Raw genomic sequence first — 15,203 nt, forward strand, 5'->3', positions numbered from 1 at the left:
GAAATATCATTTCTGAAGCATCACTTTAGAATTAATGTATTTCTAAGCTCTCCAGTAATTCTCATTCTAACTCTCAAGCAAACTGCTTTCATATGAATTTGAGATAAAGCTTTCAAACAACATTTCTGGGAAATATAAATATGACAGTAGTAGAAGATGATAATACAGAGGTGCAGGTTCAAAAGAGAGTTGGAAGGAAAAAGGGAATAAAAGAAACATCAAATCAACCTACTGAAATTGTAATGGCACTTTTCTAAGATGGCATTATTTAAAGCAAGCTCCAGGAATTACATTGCATAAGGAGAGGCTCATTTCTAAAGTAAGCATCTGTTCCTACACATTGCAGCACATTCTGAACCCTAATACAAGAACTATCCAGAGCTGTCAGCAATAACAGGACCAAAATAATAAAACATTTGGAAAATAAAATAAAAAAATAGTTTAGCAGTTTGAGGGAGTTTTTTAGTAATAATCTTAAAGTTAAGAGTGCTTAAATTAAAATTGGGTTTAACGTCAAATAAAATTACTTTTTATGAAATAGCATTTTAAATAAAAAGTACATAAAATTCAATTTCAAGCAGTTTAATCACTACACCCACTTCCTATCCACATATTCAAGTTTCCAGTTAAGACTGACAACTTCCAAAGTCAAAAAGTAGGGGTGATTAATTATCCACTCATACAATGAATTTTTTTTATAACTATACTGTATTAACCATGAGTTTTGTTCTTTTGCTCTCTCAGCTAAACCCATGTTATAATTTAAAATATGCCATATATATGACTATGTCATTCTGAGTTTTAGTTCAGAGAAATTTCATTTGGAAATCAGGGTTTCAAAAAATAGATTCACTGAACATCAGTCTCACTTCTTTAAAGGGGCAACACCAAAGAATATTAAAAATTCACAAGGAAAGTGTTCACCAAATATGAGAACTTTGAAGATGCCAACTTGTAATGGCTGTTTCACAGTGTGTTTACAGTTATCACATGACAGATATATGAATCAGCACAGATTACAAGGATCAGAAAAATAGTTTCTAATCCATGGCTACATAATGACATAAACAGATTCTAGCCAATTACAAAAACAGGATTCTATCTTTAGAACAGAATTGTTATTTAAGGATTTTTTCAAGCTAATCATCAAGTTCAGAAGCCATTTTAAGATTCATGAAAGCTTCCAGATATGGAATTAAAACACACATCCACCACACATGCTATTTTGGCATAAAAACTGCATAGATCAGAAAATGAGTTCAGATTCCAGATTTTAGTGTAACTTACTTCAGTTTATAGAAGTCCTCCAGTAAGAGAAAAAATTCTGCAAACAGAACAAAGGTATCAATACAGTACATTACTAGAGTGCAGCTGATGTACTTGTTACACTATTTCAATTAGGAAAATGTTGCCTATAAAAACCATAGAAAAGGGAAATTTGAAGGAAACTTGTGTGCAACTGCAATTTTGCCCAGAATACTAGTACTCTAGTTTTTTTTCTCTCTTAACGTTCATTTGCTAACCATATTTGAAGTGCCTGTTGTGCTTTAGCTGTGCTTTTGAATTGAAAACAATTTCCTTCAAAACTCTTTCGATTTACTAAAAAACATATGACCAAGCATAAAAGCCAATGACCTAGGATTCCAAAACAGATCAAAGTTGCTGGAATACTTGAGTCCAAGTCTAAAAACTGGAGTAGTACTAATGTAGCATTCAAAAGGATAAGAAATGTCAATTAATAAAAGAAGATCTAAAACATTATATGATTGCTTGCACAATAGATATAAATCAGCTTGATGCAGAAGAACAACATTAACCAATTGTAAAACCGATTAATAATCTGAAGCAGTTCCTGGTAGCATTCTGCAATTATTCCCACATCATCAGCTAAGAAATACAGACTGAGAATAGATCACTGTCTTTAGAAAGTAAAACACAAAAACTAATATTAAAACAACAAAATTATAATTTAACAGCAGAATCCATGTTGTACTTTTAAAATCATTTATTGTATGATGTAAGGCTATATGACTGAATATATTATGGACTACACTGAAGATAAAAATTTGCAAAAGCTTTTAAGTACTGCTGACACTGAATTGTGTAAAAAGAAGGGTGACAAGCAGTTAAGATATAGCTGTAGTTACAAAAAAAAAAGTAAATGTGGCATTTTAATCTGTTCTAGTGAAACAAATGGCTTATAGCTAAAACCACCTAACGAAGGTGCTGCTGTATTTTCACATTTGCTTTCTTCCACCTATAAATTTCTAAGACAATTTGCTCATACCCTATTTAAATGCAAAATTATTGCAAACAGTAACGTGTTAAAATGTCTTCTATCATTTATTCTCAGTTATGTAAAATGATAAGAAACCTATTTAAATCTGTATTCCCCCAAAATGGGGATCATCAATAGAGGCCTGGGCAAATAGAGTCCTGGGGGGCTAATAACCTTTGCACAGGTAAAAAGAGACCTTATAGAAGAACCTAAGGTAAAACAGTTCCCTCGTAGATATTTAAAACATGAAAGATAGTGCAAATTTAACACACTAGTATCACAACACAAATTAACTCCTTGTATTCATTTAGTTGTTTTTTTTTAAAAAAAAACTTGGCACACAACATAAATGTGGTAACAGGAAAAAAAGAATTATATATTCTGGGAGAAGGGAGGGAAAGCAAACTGGCCAATTTTGCCCCCATTTAGCTAGTCATCTTTCTTAATTCTCCTCTTTTAGCCTTTAACTTACTATAAAACAGGCCAATCGAGGCATGTCTCTGTGCCTAAGTTATTTCTTAAAATTAAATAATTCAAATACGTTATTAAAAAAATAATATATTTTTTTAAAAAAACACTGCTCATGGCCAAACTGAATGGAAGGTTGCAATTATTTCAAAACAATTTTCATGCAATTCCCCCTTAAAGGAACTGGAAATAAAGAACAGCTTTGTACGTTTGGTTTTTACTAAATTGTGTCACGTGAAACTTTTAACAACATTGTGCACAGGGGCATAGAAGCTTCCCTTATGCTCCTGTTTGATTCTCCCGTCTCTCTTCAAGTGCACATGGAAAAAGAAACTAGACAAAGTTTCCTGGTTTCCTGTCTTTGCTTTCAGTAGGGACTATTGTGCTCTCTGAATTGTTCTGCTGAAACTGAAGTCTGCTCCCCCTCTGTGACGAAGAAGGCGCGTTGCTTTGCTGGTGGTGGAAAAAAGAGGAACCTGGATAATGCCCCATGACCTCACTGTAAGTTGGGGGTGGTCCTTCCATCCTTCCATTAGAGCTATAATTGGTTGCACTTATTCCCGAATTGCTGCTTGGTGGGCAAGGGCCCGCATTGTATACTGAAACATCTATCAAATCGCTGTCAAATACAGTTCTGTTCGGAGGTGCCCTCACGGATTCTCTGTTAAGTTCCATCTGTTGTTCTGGATCCCGAAGCTGCAGAGTGCATGGCCCCTGGTATGGTGGTGGCTCTTCACCATCAGAAAGAGAGATTGTAGGAGGCAGATCAATCTCGTGCTGCACATATGGATAAGTTGGCTGGAAGCGACTGAAATGTTCCCTCTGCAGAAAAGATGGAGCAGTAAATCTGTCCCTGGAACGTGGGGCATACATAATCTGCAATGTAAAGCAATCGGTATAGTCAAACCTAAAAAAATATTCAGAAATGCATGTAATATTGTGCACGCGCGCACACACACACACACACACACACACACACACAAAATCCAATTTGGTGTTGAAACAATTTCAGAGGGAAAAAAGATTCCTTTGGAGACCGTATTATATTGCTTTACAAAATTACCTAAAATCAGAATAATTCCTTAAGAAAGCATAAACATATGCAATCTTTCATGTACTTTTCATAGTATTTATCAATACAGTATCACAGGGAAACTGAAGCTCAGGTAAATGTGTCACCACAGGTATGAACTTCCTTTTCCTTCCATAATGCTTTCTAATTCTGAAATCTGTATATTTACAGTCAAGAGCAGCAACATAATTGCCACAATGCCACATGTGACTTCCATACTACATTGTTTCCCCACCTAATTAGAAAAAAAATGAAATTTCAAAATAAGAAGAAACCTCTTGTGCTCCCTGAGGCTTACCTCTGAAGGTCCCTGTCGAGAAGATGAACTGTCAGAAGGCCACAGACACCCCTCCTAGGACACAAAGGGGAAAAAAAGCTTTAGCATTTAAGAGCTACATGCCACTTATGTGTTTTACAGGTAGTCCTCAACTTATCACCAGTCACTTAATGACTGTTTGAAGTCCTGACGGACCTCCAAAAAGCTAAACTTGGTTTTGGAGTTCTGATGTCAGCCCCTCTTATGGCCACATGACCACATTTTGGATGCTCAGCATCTTGTCTACATTTGCGGTCATTTGCAGCACCCTGTGGTCATGTCACCATAATTTATGACAGTTTTTCTGAAAAATAATGTTTATTTCTGGTTTTCAGCAAAAAAAAAGCCCTATAATGATCAATGGATTTGCTCAATTACCATCACTTAAAAACTACTGTGGAAAAGGTCTTAAAATCATGTCTGGTGGCATGGTGACCTGCTTTATAACCATCATGAATTACGACTGTAATTGCCAGCGTTAGTTACTGTCATAACTTGAGGATTACCTAAACTTCAACATTAGTGTATCTCTACTGAAGCATACACATTTTGGACTTTTTTCTTACTTTGTGCCATAATAGCTTGGGGCTGATTTTGTAGTGTGTTTTGATCTAAGGCCTATGATGCTAAATCCATACACTTCATTTTTATTTCTTACACAAACTCATAACATAATTCAGTTGCAACTGACTATAAACACTGCACATTCCAATCCCCAAATAAGGTAGCAAAACAGAAAGTATAACATAATTTAACTAAGCACTAAGATAAAGTATCATTTAATTTGTGTGTGTGGTGTGTGTGTGTGTGTGTGTGTGTGTGAGTGTATACATGCACGAGCACTTGATTTCATTTTTCTAACTAGTTCCTAAATAACTCCTAGAATAGCTGGGTCTCAATGACTTTCCTAAATACCATAGGATTGATGCTGATCTAATCCTTGTGGGAATGTTGCTTCACAGAAGGGGAAAAAAGCTTCCTTTAAGTTCACAACCCTGGATTATAAGACTATTTTAGAACAGGGATCCCTCCCTTCCAATATGATTGGACTGTAAATTCTGCTGTGCAATAAATTTATTAAACAATAATAATTGAATTAATGAGTACGACAGGTTTCAGGACAATTGTTTGCCGCAAGCACAATTCCTCTACATATGAATTTTCCCATGTACTGTAAGGTGGAACCTACACTGTAATAGAGGCTTGGGCAGAGGATTAAGTCATAAAGATCATGAGAATAAGATCTTCTGCAAACTAAGATGTCGGCACCTGGATCGGCTGCGGCTGCATTGGCTCTCGAAGGTGAAAAGTTTTTGGAGGGATATAAGGGATATAGGCCAGATAATCGGGAAGGTTTTAATGTGTCTGAGCAACAGAGTGGAACTAAGCTAACATACAACCGACAATCTTTGCTGGTATGGCGAGTTTTTAGCTGTTTCGGAACTGTTGGTAAGACCATTAAAAGTAGTTTGCACTGTTTGAAATTGTTCTACCGGCAACAAGATCTGACTGCTGGCACAGTGACGGATTCTATTGCAAATCAGGGCTGTTTCTGAAGAAGGCAGAGGAGGAGAGGTCCCAGGGCTTATGGTGCAAAGGAACTGGATGAGCTATCGGCAGGCCCAAAGGAAGGGAGAGAGGCTTTTGGAGGAGATGGAGGCAGCAGCCTGCTCCAGGGGCGAAAAGGAGAAAGGCCCCTTTCAGGAAAAGGTGGAAGAGACAGGATCAGAAAAAGAAAAGGAGGTGAGGTTGTTCTGCAGGAATACAAGCTAATTTGAGGGCTAATCCACATGGAGCTCCATTTTTGCCATCGTTCGCTCCCTAGAGACTAAAATGGATGTTCTAAAACTTGACCTGGCCACGAACAAGGAGTGTATATCAGAGGTGGTGACCCTTTATTTATTTATTTCGATTTTTATATACCGCCTTTTTCCCGAGGGACTCAGGGCGGTTTACAGGGCAAAATTAAAACAATACAATATATACAGGTTAAAATAAAATTAAATTAAATAGCCCCCAAATAATTAAAAATTAAAACCTTAACCCAAAAACCCTCAGTCCAGGCTGGCAAGCTCGAATAGCCAAGTTTTTAGGTCCTGGCAAAATGAGCGAAGGTCGGGGGCCATCCGGAGTTCCACAGGCAGCTAATTCCAAAGGGCAGGCGTGCCCACAGAGAACGCTCTCCCCCTGGGGGCTGCCAGCCGGCACTCCCAGACCGGCGGCACCCTGAGGAGGCCCTCCCTGTGGGAGCGCAGAGGACGATGGGAAGTTGATGCTGGCAGCAGGTGCTCCCGAAGATAATCCGGACCCATGCCATTTAGGGCTTTATAGGACATCACCAGCACCTTGAATCTCACCCGGAGGGCAACTGGAAGCCAAAGCAGCTCGCGGAGAAGAGGCATTACATGGGAGTATCGGGAAACCCCCATCACAACTAGCGCGGCCGCATTCTGCACCAACTGAAGCCTCCGAGTGGTCCTCAAGGGCAGCCCCATGTAGAGAGCATTGCAGTAGTCTATCCGGGAGGTCACAAGCGCATGAGTGACTGTACGTAGGGCGTCTCGGTCCAGATAGGGCCGCAACCGGCACACCAGGCGAACCTGGGCAAAAGCCCCCCTGGCCACGGCTTCTATATGATCTTCCAAACTGAGCTGTGAGTCCAGGAGGATGCCCAAGTTGCGGGCCCTATCTACGGGGGATAACACCTCACCCCCCATAGTTAACGATGGAATAGACTGGTTAATCCGAGATGCCGGTATGCACAGCCACTCAGTCTTGGCGGGATTAAGTCGAAGCCTGTTTCTCCCCATCCAGACCCGGACCGCCTCCAGGCAACGGGACATCACGTCGAGGGCATCACTGGATTGGTTTGGGGTGGAGAGAAAAAGCTGGGTATCATCAGCATACTGATGATACCCCACCCCAAAACCACAAATGATCTCACCCAGCGGCTTCATATAGATGTTGAATAAGAGGGGAGAGAGGACCGACCCCTGAGGAACTCCACAAACGAGAGGCCTCGGGGCCGACCTCTGCCCTCCTGCCAACACCGACTGCGAGCGGCCCAGGAGGTAGGAGGAGAACCACTGTAAAACAGTGCCCCCACTCCCAACCCCCTGAGACACTGCAGCAAGATACCATGGTCGATGGTATCAAAAGCTGCTGAGAGGTCTAATAGGACTAAGACAGAGGAACAACCCGTCCCGAGCCCACCAGAGATCATTCAGCAGCGCGACCAATGCTGTCTCCATGCTGTACCCAGGCCTGAAGCCCGATTGGTACAGGTCCCGGTAGTCAGTTTCCTCCAGGAACAGAGGGAACTGATGTGCCACCATGCGAAGGTTGGAGACAGGACGATAGTTGTTCAAAACAGCTGGAACCAGGACAGGCTTCTTGAGGAGGCGGCAGGGAAGCTACCGTCCCTCAAAGAAGCAGTTATTACTGCATGGATCCAGCCTCGTGTCCCCTCCCGAGCTGCATACACCAGCCACGGGTCCAACACGTGGTGGAACTCAGCCTCCCCATGATCCTGTCCAACTCTTCCGGAGTCACAGGATTGAATTCATCCCAGATAATATTTCCAAGACCGCTCGTCTCCCCGTCCGACTCTGCCCAGTTGGAGTCCAGACCGGCCCGGATCTGAGCGATTTTATCCATCAGATGCTGACTAAACTCCTCGGCCCGCCCCTGCAAGGTCTCCTTCCTCACCTCCTGATTAAGGAGGGAGGGAGTGACCCTAAACAGGGCGGCCGGGCGATTATCTGCGGAAGCGATGAAGGCAGCGAAGTAGTTAGACTTCGCTGCCTACATCATGGCGAGATAAGACCTCGTTGAGGTTCTTAACAGCAATCGATCAGATTCAGACCGACTGGATCTCCAACAGCTCTCCAGACCCCGTCTCCGGCGCTTCATCTCCCGGAGCTCCACAGAAAACCATGGAGCCCAACGGGATCTGTGCCGGGTCAGGGGTCGCAAGGGTACAACAAGGTCGAGCGCCTCGGTGGCCGCCCTTTCCCAGGCATCCACCAAGGCGTCAGCCGGGCTGTGAGGGAGATAGGTATAGACCCAAGTGCCGTCTGGAACCGTTCCGGATCCATTAGGCGCCTGGGGCGGAACCACCTGGTCGGCTCCGCAGCCCAGCGGCAAGGGGTGGCAAAGCGGAAGACCAACCGCAGGAGATAATGATCGGTCCATGACAGGGGGACAATAGTTGGCGAACCCCCTCCCAGATCATCAAACCACCGTCCAGATAAGAAGACAAGGTCGAGTGTGTGACCCCCTCCATGAGTCGGACCCTGAATTATTTGGGTCAGGTCCATGGCTGTCATGGAGGCCATGATCTCCCGAGCCAACTCTGATGACCCCCCCCCAGGGAAGGCAGGTTAAAGTCCCCCAGAACTATAAGTCTGGGAAACTCAACCGCCAACCCTGAGAGGGCGTCGAGAAGCTCGGGCAGGGCCGTTGCCATGCAGCTGGGCGCCAGGTACATTAGCAACAGGCCCAACTGAGCCCCAGGGCCGCACCTCAGGAGGAGTGACTCACACCCAACTATCTGTACGACAGTGGCCTCCCACGGACATAAGGTCTCCCGTATAACCACCGCCACCCCCCCACCCCTGCCCTGAGCCCGAGGCCGGTGAAGCACACAGAAACCTGGAGGGCAATGTTCAGTCAGAGGGACACCTCCCTCTGGGTCCAACCAGGTTTCCGTAATGCATGCCAGGTCCGCGCATTCCTCCTCGATCAGATCCCGAACGAGGGGAGCCTTATTCACAATGGACCTGGCATTAAAGTACACTAGCCTGAGCTCAGGGGCCTGAGAGCTTTATGCAACAAAATTTCATTTTGATGTATGCTGATTCAAAGTGACAATAAAGTTATTCCGAAGCTTCATCGAAGATCCTAAGGACTGCCTCTTCAATAAGGTGTGTAGCACGATTACAGAGACAAGGTGATATTCACTATATGCTGTGTTTAGTTCTACTGACCTACTTTGCATACACTTTTGATATTATCTAGTTTAACATCATCTACTTAAATTACACTACTTTTGCAACTTACCCTCAAATACACATATACACAAACAAAACACAGCTTGTTTTTCTAACAAGGCTATAGATCTTTCTCCACTGCTGAACTGAAATGCTGTCTACTAAAAGTAAATCAATCTACAATTAGCAGTCCCCACTGCTGATTCCTATCCTGCACCTATCAGCATTCTCTCAAGTCAGTACTGTCATCTGAATGTCACTGAACTAAGCATGATTTTTTTTTGCATTTTGTGGCTGCCCTTAATTGATGCAGAATATAGCAAAATATATTACTTTAAAACTTGTACTGCTAATCTGTCTTACTCATGAGAACAGATGGACATAATGTCATGGGGATGGCATTAAAAACGTATTGGCAGGTCATGTTTGTTACAAGTGGAGTTGGCCCTTGTATCTTCTTAAGAGTATGAAAGTGTTTCTGGAATTTTGCTTTTCTAAGTTATACATCTAAAAAAAACCTATAGAAAGCAGCAACAAGGAGGGGTGGGTGGTGTCAGCAATAACAAGAATTTCATATGCAAAATCCTAATCATGCAACATTTCTGACCTAGTTACTGTGGAACTCAATCTATATGAATAAAGTTATTATAAAGAGCTCATAGTATTATATGCTTCCATCTCTTCTGTGTCTCAAATTTCTTTATAACTACCATGCAGACATAAAATAGTCAAAGGGTTTAAGCTATTTACATGTTTAAAAGATGACATAATTTTAAATAAAGGAGCTTTAATCTTTGCACCCACCGCCAAGAAAGCACTGAAGCAAGTGCTTCATTCCACTGAATACCCTAACTCAGCATCTTCACTTAATGTTTATTTGGCCGAAGAATCTTTGAGTTAAGACCCCATTCCCTGAAGCTATAAACTTGCTACGAACTATAAAACATTCCAACTGGGACACAATTAACAAAATTACCCTCACAAAAAATGTGTACAAATAAAAAGTCTGCTTCAATATACATAGCACTTTGTCAATGTACTCTCTTTGTCTAGGATCTGGATCCAATTTTTAATTATAATCAGTGGGAATACAATTATGGCTTAATTATTAGAAATGCAATGGTTGTTCAGTTATTGTGCTTATATAATACTAGAAATGCCATGAATGTCTACATCTCGTATCCATGGATACGAGATGGGCGGCAAACAAATGTTATAAATATATATAAATAAATAATGTGAAAGTGAATTCAAACTTATATGAAGAATATTTGTAGCTCAGGGTTGAAATGATGGATCCTTGGTGCTCTCTAAGCTTGGTTGTTTTCTTGCAGACATTTCATTATCCAACATCAGTCCACTCTCCACTGAGTAGTATAATCATGGGGAAAGTCATATTCTTATTGGTGCTATGTATACAAACATGTACAATCCAGCACACTATTTTTCTCTTTGAAGGCAAAGCATAGTCCTCTTACAAATTCAAAGTGCACATTATATGTTTGTTCTAGATAAATGTTGGAAAATGTTCTAGTGACATCCACCTTCTTCCTAACATCAGTGTTATTGCCTGTAGAAGTAAACGTGCCTTGTTTTCCTTATTAGTTAAGACTCTGCAGAATTCTGTCTCATGTGAAACCCAATGTGCATACACAAGTACAATTCCTCCTGGAAACAGCAGGAAGCTCCTGTCACGTCAATCAAAGCAGCAGGTGGCAAAGATCATTAAGGTATCAGTGTGAGTTTTAATAAAGGGCGAGCACGGATAATATAAAAGAATTTAGAAATTTGGAGCCAATGGATTTTTAAATTTAACTAAATTTAGTGTTGTCACACTCTACAAATAAAAAAATGTTAATGGTGCCTGTATTGTATTATGATTTGTAAAATATTACTAATTCTGCCTAAACCACTATATAAAGTAAGTCATTCGTGAATAAAACTGAAAAGCATGATTTGGCCAACAAAATCACTAACATGAGATTTGGAAATTGATTTAAGATGTTCACTAAAACAAACACACTTGCTGGCAAGTATTTATTTAATAGTGAAACATTTTGATATGGCCCAAGGGCTAATCAATAAAGTTGTGTGTAATAGTGAAACACAGTGACAACTGAAAGTATTCAAATAAACAAGATTTTATAGAGTACAGAAATAAAAAATGGGTGGGAACAGACTTCCACCAATTAATTGTCCATTATAATTAAGTGTTGGTATATAGAACATGCCAGAATGCAGCTGCTGGGTGCAACTTGCCATGGCCAAACAAATAATCTGGGATCAAATAAGAGTTCTCTCCTCCACTATTTCCTCCACTCCACTCCACAGGATTATATTCATTCAACAATTCATCTGTTAAACAGACATATGATCTGTACCTTGGACTAAAATAGAGACAATATGAACATAGGTTAAAGCTTTTGAATCACAAACAAAAATGGGCATGGGTCATTGATGGAAATTTTTATACATCCTATCATAAAGACTTTCTGCAACATATATCTTTGTCTAACATTCATGCATTTTTAAATATTTGTAAATGCTAGATTCTTCAGCAGTGTTAAAAGTGTGTGTGTGTGTACGCGCATGTCACAAAAAAATATTCACTGTAATTAACATATGTATAAAGTTTTCTTGCCTTCACCAATAAATGGGGTAGAATATTATTTTTAAAGTTAACTCTAGGTGGCAGCAAGAGGTCTTAAATGCTGAATATTACTGCTGCATACCAAAGCCTTTTGTCCTAGATACCGTCTAACTCTCCCTTGGGGCAGAGTGTATTTCTTTAAAAATATTTCTTTGAAGTGTATGTTCATAATGCATTAAAATGGACAAGTTATTCTAAGCACATAGTTTGAGAAAAGTTGTATTTGACAAATTCAGAAAAAAACATAGAATCACATAAACACAAAGAAATTAGAAATGAAAGTGAAGTTTGCTGAAAACCTGAAAAAAATCTGGGAAAATATTTTCACAAGTTTATAATTTTATGTTATCTGTTTTCTAAAATAATGAGGCTATATATGCTATTTTTTTTCCTTCTGCTCAATCATGTGTGTTCTTTGAAGATGTTGAACAAGTTCTTGCAATTTTCTCGGCCAGGTTTTCAGAAGTAGTTTGCCACTGCCTCCTTGCTAGGGCTGAAAGCGATTGGTCCAAGGTCATCCAACTGGCTTTGTGCATAAGATTTATTTATTTTTATTTATTTTAATTCCATTTATATCCCGCCCTTCTCCGAAGACTCAGGGCGGCTTACAAGCTTAGCAGTAGCCTTCATTCTATGTATATGCCTGCTTATTAGGGCTTTCACACACACACCCCAAGCGGCATTATTACAAAGTCAGCTTAATTGCCCCCAACAATCTGGGTCCTCATTTTACCTACCTCGGAAGGATGGAAGGCTGAGTCAACCTTGAGCCTGGTGGGATGCGAACCTGCACTAATTGCAGGCAGCTGGTGTTACTTAAGGAGGCATTAGCCCACTGCTCCACCAAGATGGGACTAGAACTCACAGTCTCCTGGTTTCTAGCCTGATACCTTAACTGTTAAATCAAACTGGGTCTCATATAGTGCTATATAATGGCTAAAGTTGTAAAAAAGGGAATATACATTACTGCTACTCATTTATTACTGCTTTCCTTTTAGTCTATTATATTACTAGAAATCTATTTTCCAAATGTGAAGTTGGTGGTTGATTCTGATACCTGGGCAGGATCAATAATATGCTATTCCCAAACTTCCAGGCTTATAACTTGCATAGGAAGGCTTGTAAAGCTTGTAAGCCGCCCTGAGTCTTCGGAGAAGGACGGGATATAAATGGAATTAAAATAAAAAAATAAAAATTCTGCCAAGCAGACATTCATATAAACCAGACATGTCAAACACAAGGCCCGGGGGCCGGATCCGGCCCGCGAAGTGGTTTCGTGTGGCCCCCGAAGCCATCCTGGAAACAGTGAGGGAATGGCCCCCGCTGCCTTGGCCCTGGCCCAGAGACCCTCCTTCTGCCAGAGACCCACAGATCTGTCCCACTCCTGCCCAGGCCCCCATAGGCACCCTTGATGCCAATTATGTAGAGCTGGCCATGCCCACCCAGTAGGCCATACGCACTCTAGCCACACCCACCCAGTAGGCTGCGCCCACCCTGGCCATACCCACCTGGCCCCCCGAGGGCAACCACAATGCTGATGTGGCCTTCAATGAAATTGAGTTTGACACCCCTGATATAAACAAACGTCCAGCAGTAGTCCAAACTAGTAAGTACAGTGTCAGGAGGAAGGATGAGGTCAGAACACTCATGCCCTTACTCATAGGTTGATTCAATGCACAAATGTCTAAAAGTAATTTTAAAGAAAATGAAAGGACTGGTGAGAGAGCAATTTGACATCCTGCCCTCCCTATTTCCTCTGTCAGCTGAAATCTGTCCAATTCTCAGCAACTGCTATGAGGAAATGTCTGTTCCTAATTTTTACCTTCCTACTGAAAATAGTTGTTTTACCATTCTATTGCAGAACTACCCCTCCTCTTTATCCCACCATCTAATAAGAGTATTTCTCAACCGTGATAAATGTAAGAAGTGTGGACCTCAAAACCCAGAATTTTCCTAGTCAGCGTGTTGATTGGGGAACACTGGGGGTTGAAGTCCAAACTTCTTAAAGTTGCCAAAGTTAAGAAACTCTGATCTAACACCGTGAGAACTCTGAAATTACTGCTGTACAAAGCCGACAATGGATCTAAATGGATTAATAGTTTGCAACCACACAGGGCAGCTTCTTCACGTGATGATTATTCAAGGTGGTCTGCTGTAAGTATAGCTAGTGCTCGTAGCAATAATTATGAATTTAAGGGGTAGGAGGGAGATAGGCATTTTATCTATTCATAAACCTGCAATGACGTAAGACAGATTTTCCTTTAAAAAATTAATGTCATGCCCTAGAATCTAAGGGAACACCTTTATTTCAAACATGAATCCATTAAAAAAAATTAAAAATAGGTTTGTGTATAAGTTTTTCCACAGCTGAGAAGTTTGAGTAGCCTTAAGCATTATTAATCTGCAATTTTTCTAAATGTAATAATACAATCTGCACCTCCATTATTTATATTTGATACTTCTTAACTGCCCATTTCCCTTGAAGATGGGCTCTGGGCAGCATACAATTTAGTCAATAAGATTAAAAGGCCTATGCAGAAATTTGAATTAGAAAGGAAACAAGATTTTTGGAAGTGTGCATGGGTGCACACATGGTGACCACCCTAAACCGAACATGTCATTGCCTTCTGTGCAAGTCCAGCAAAAAGATGCAGGTTCTTTAAGGACTACCTGATAGGCACTAGGAGCCCTCTGTGTCCCAATTATTATTTTCCCCTATGAAACTAGATTGCTGCAATGGCCTAAAATAAATACACACACAGCACATGAAACCACACCCAATCATTAAAATAAAAGTAGATTGTCCTTATTTTTTTTAAAGGTTTGTTTTTTAAGGAAACAAATATGTCTGCTCAAACCTACTTTTCCTGCATCAAGATGTTTTCCAGGAGGGAATAAACTATCCTTTCTTTAACCTTTGCAAGAGTTTCTTAATTAATTGAAAGAGCAGTCAAAACAATATATTTTGCCTTTTTGTTTTACCTACTTCTGCTGTTTTAAAAAACAAAACAAAGCAGAAGTCAGTAAAACAAAAAGGCCAAGTTTCTTCTACCTTACATATAGTGTCATTTCTATTTCTGCTTTTAGCAACAGTTGACATCTTTCTTTGTTCAATAGGCACATAGCCTCTATTCACAGAAGACAAATATCACTTGGGACTGAGATTAAAAAATAAATTCTCAATTATGCATAAAACTTGAAATGACTGTCCCAAGTCTCTTGGGGCAGAATATGAGATTTCAAGAAAGTCTTTTAAAAAGCTATACAAATTAATTTCAAAAACAACAAAAGTATTAGTTGTCTTTGATAACCTTGGAAAGTTAAATAGAGTATAATCTGGTTAGTACAAGATCAGGGCTGTAGGCTAAACTGTAAAGTTAAGAAGAACATGTAACAAGGCATTGGCAAAACCATTTCCATATAGCTGT

The 15,203-nt window shown here is 40.5% G+C and overlaps 1 protein-coding gene across 5 annotated transcripts in view; it reads right to left on the minus strand.

The window, feature by feature from the left end:
• Positions 1-272: 272 nt before the first annotated feature.
• LDLRAD4 (low density lipoprotein receptor class A domain containing 4) overlaps positions 273-15,203 on the minus strand; it is a 294,973-nt gene continuing 280,042 nt past the window's right edge. For all 5 annotated transcript variants that reach the window (XM_081324425.1, XM_081324424.1, XM_081324428.1 and 2 more), the window contains 2 exons: positions 4,117-4,170; positions 273-3,622 (listed from right to left, as the gene is read on the minus strand). In XM_081324425.1, coding sequence (XP_081180551.1) covers positions 3,080-3,622; positions 4,117-4,170 — 597 coding nt within the window. In that variant the 3' untranslated portion in view covers positions 273-3,079. The remainder of the gene's footprint in view (positions 3,623-4,116; positions 4,171-15,203) is intronic.

This window comes from Vipera berus (assembly GCF_964194415.1).
Source record: "Vipera berus genome assembly, chromosome: 3".
Classification (NCBI taxonomy): domain Eukaryota; kingdom Metazoa; phylum Chordata; class Lepidosauria; order Squamata; family Viperidae; genus Vipera; species Vipera berus.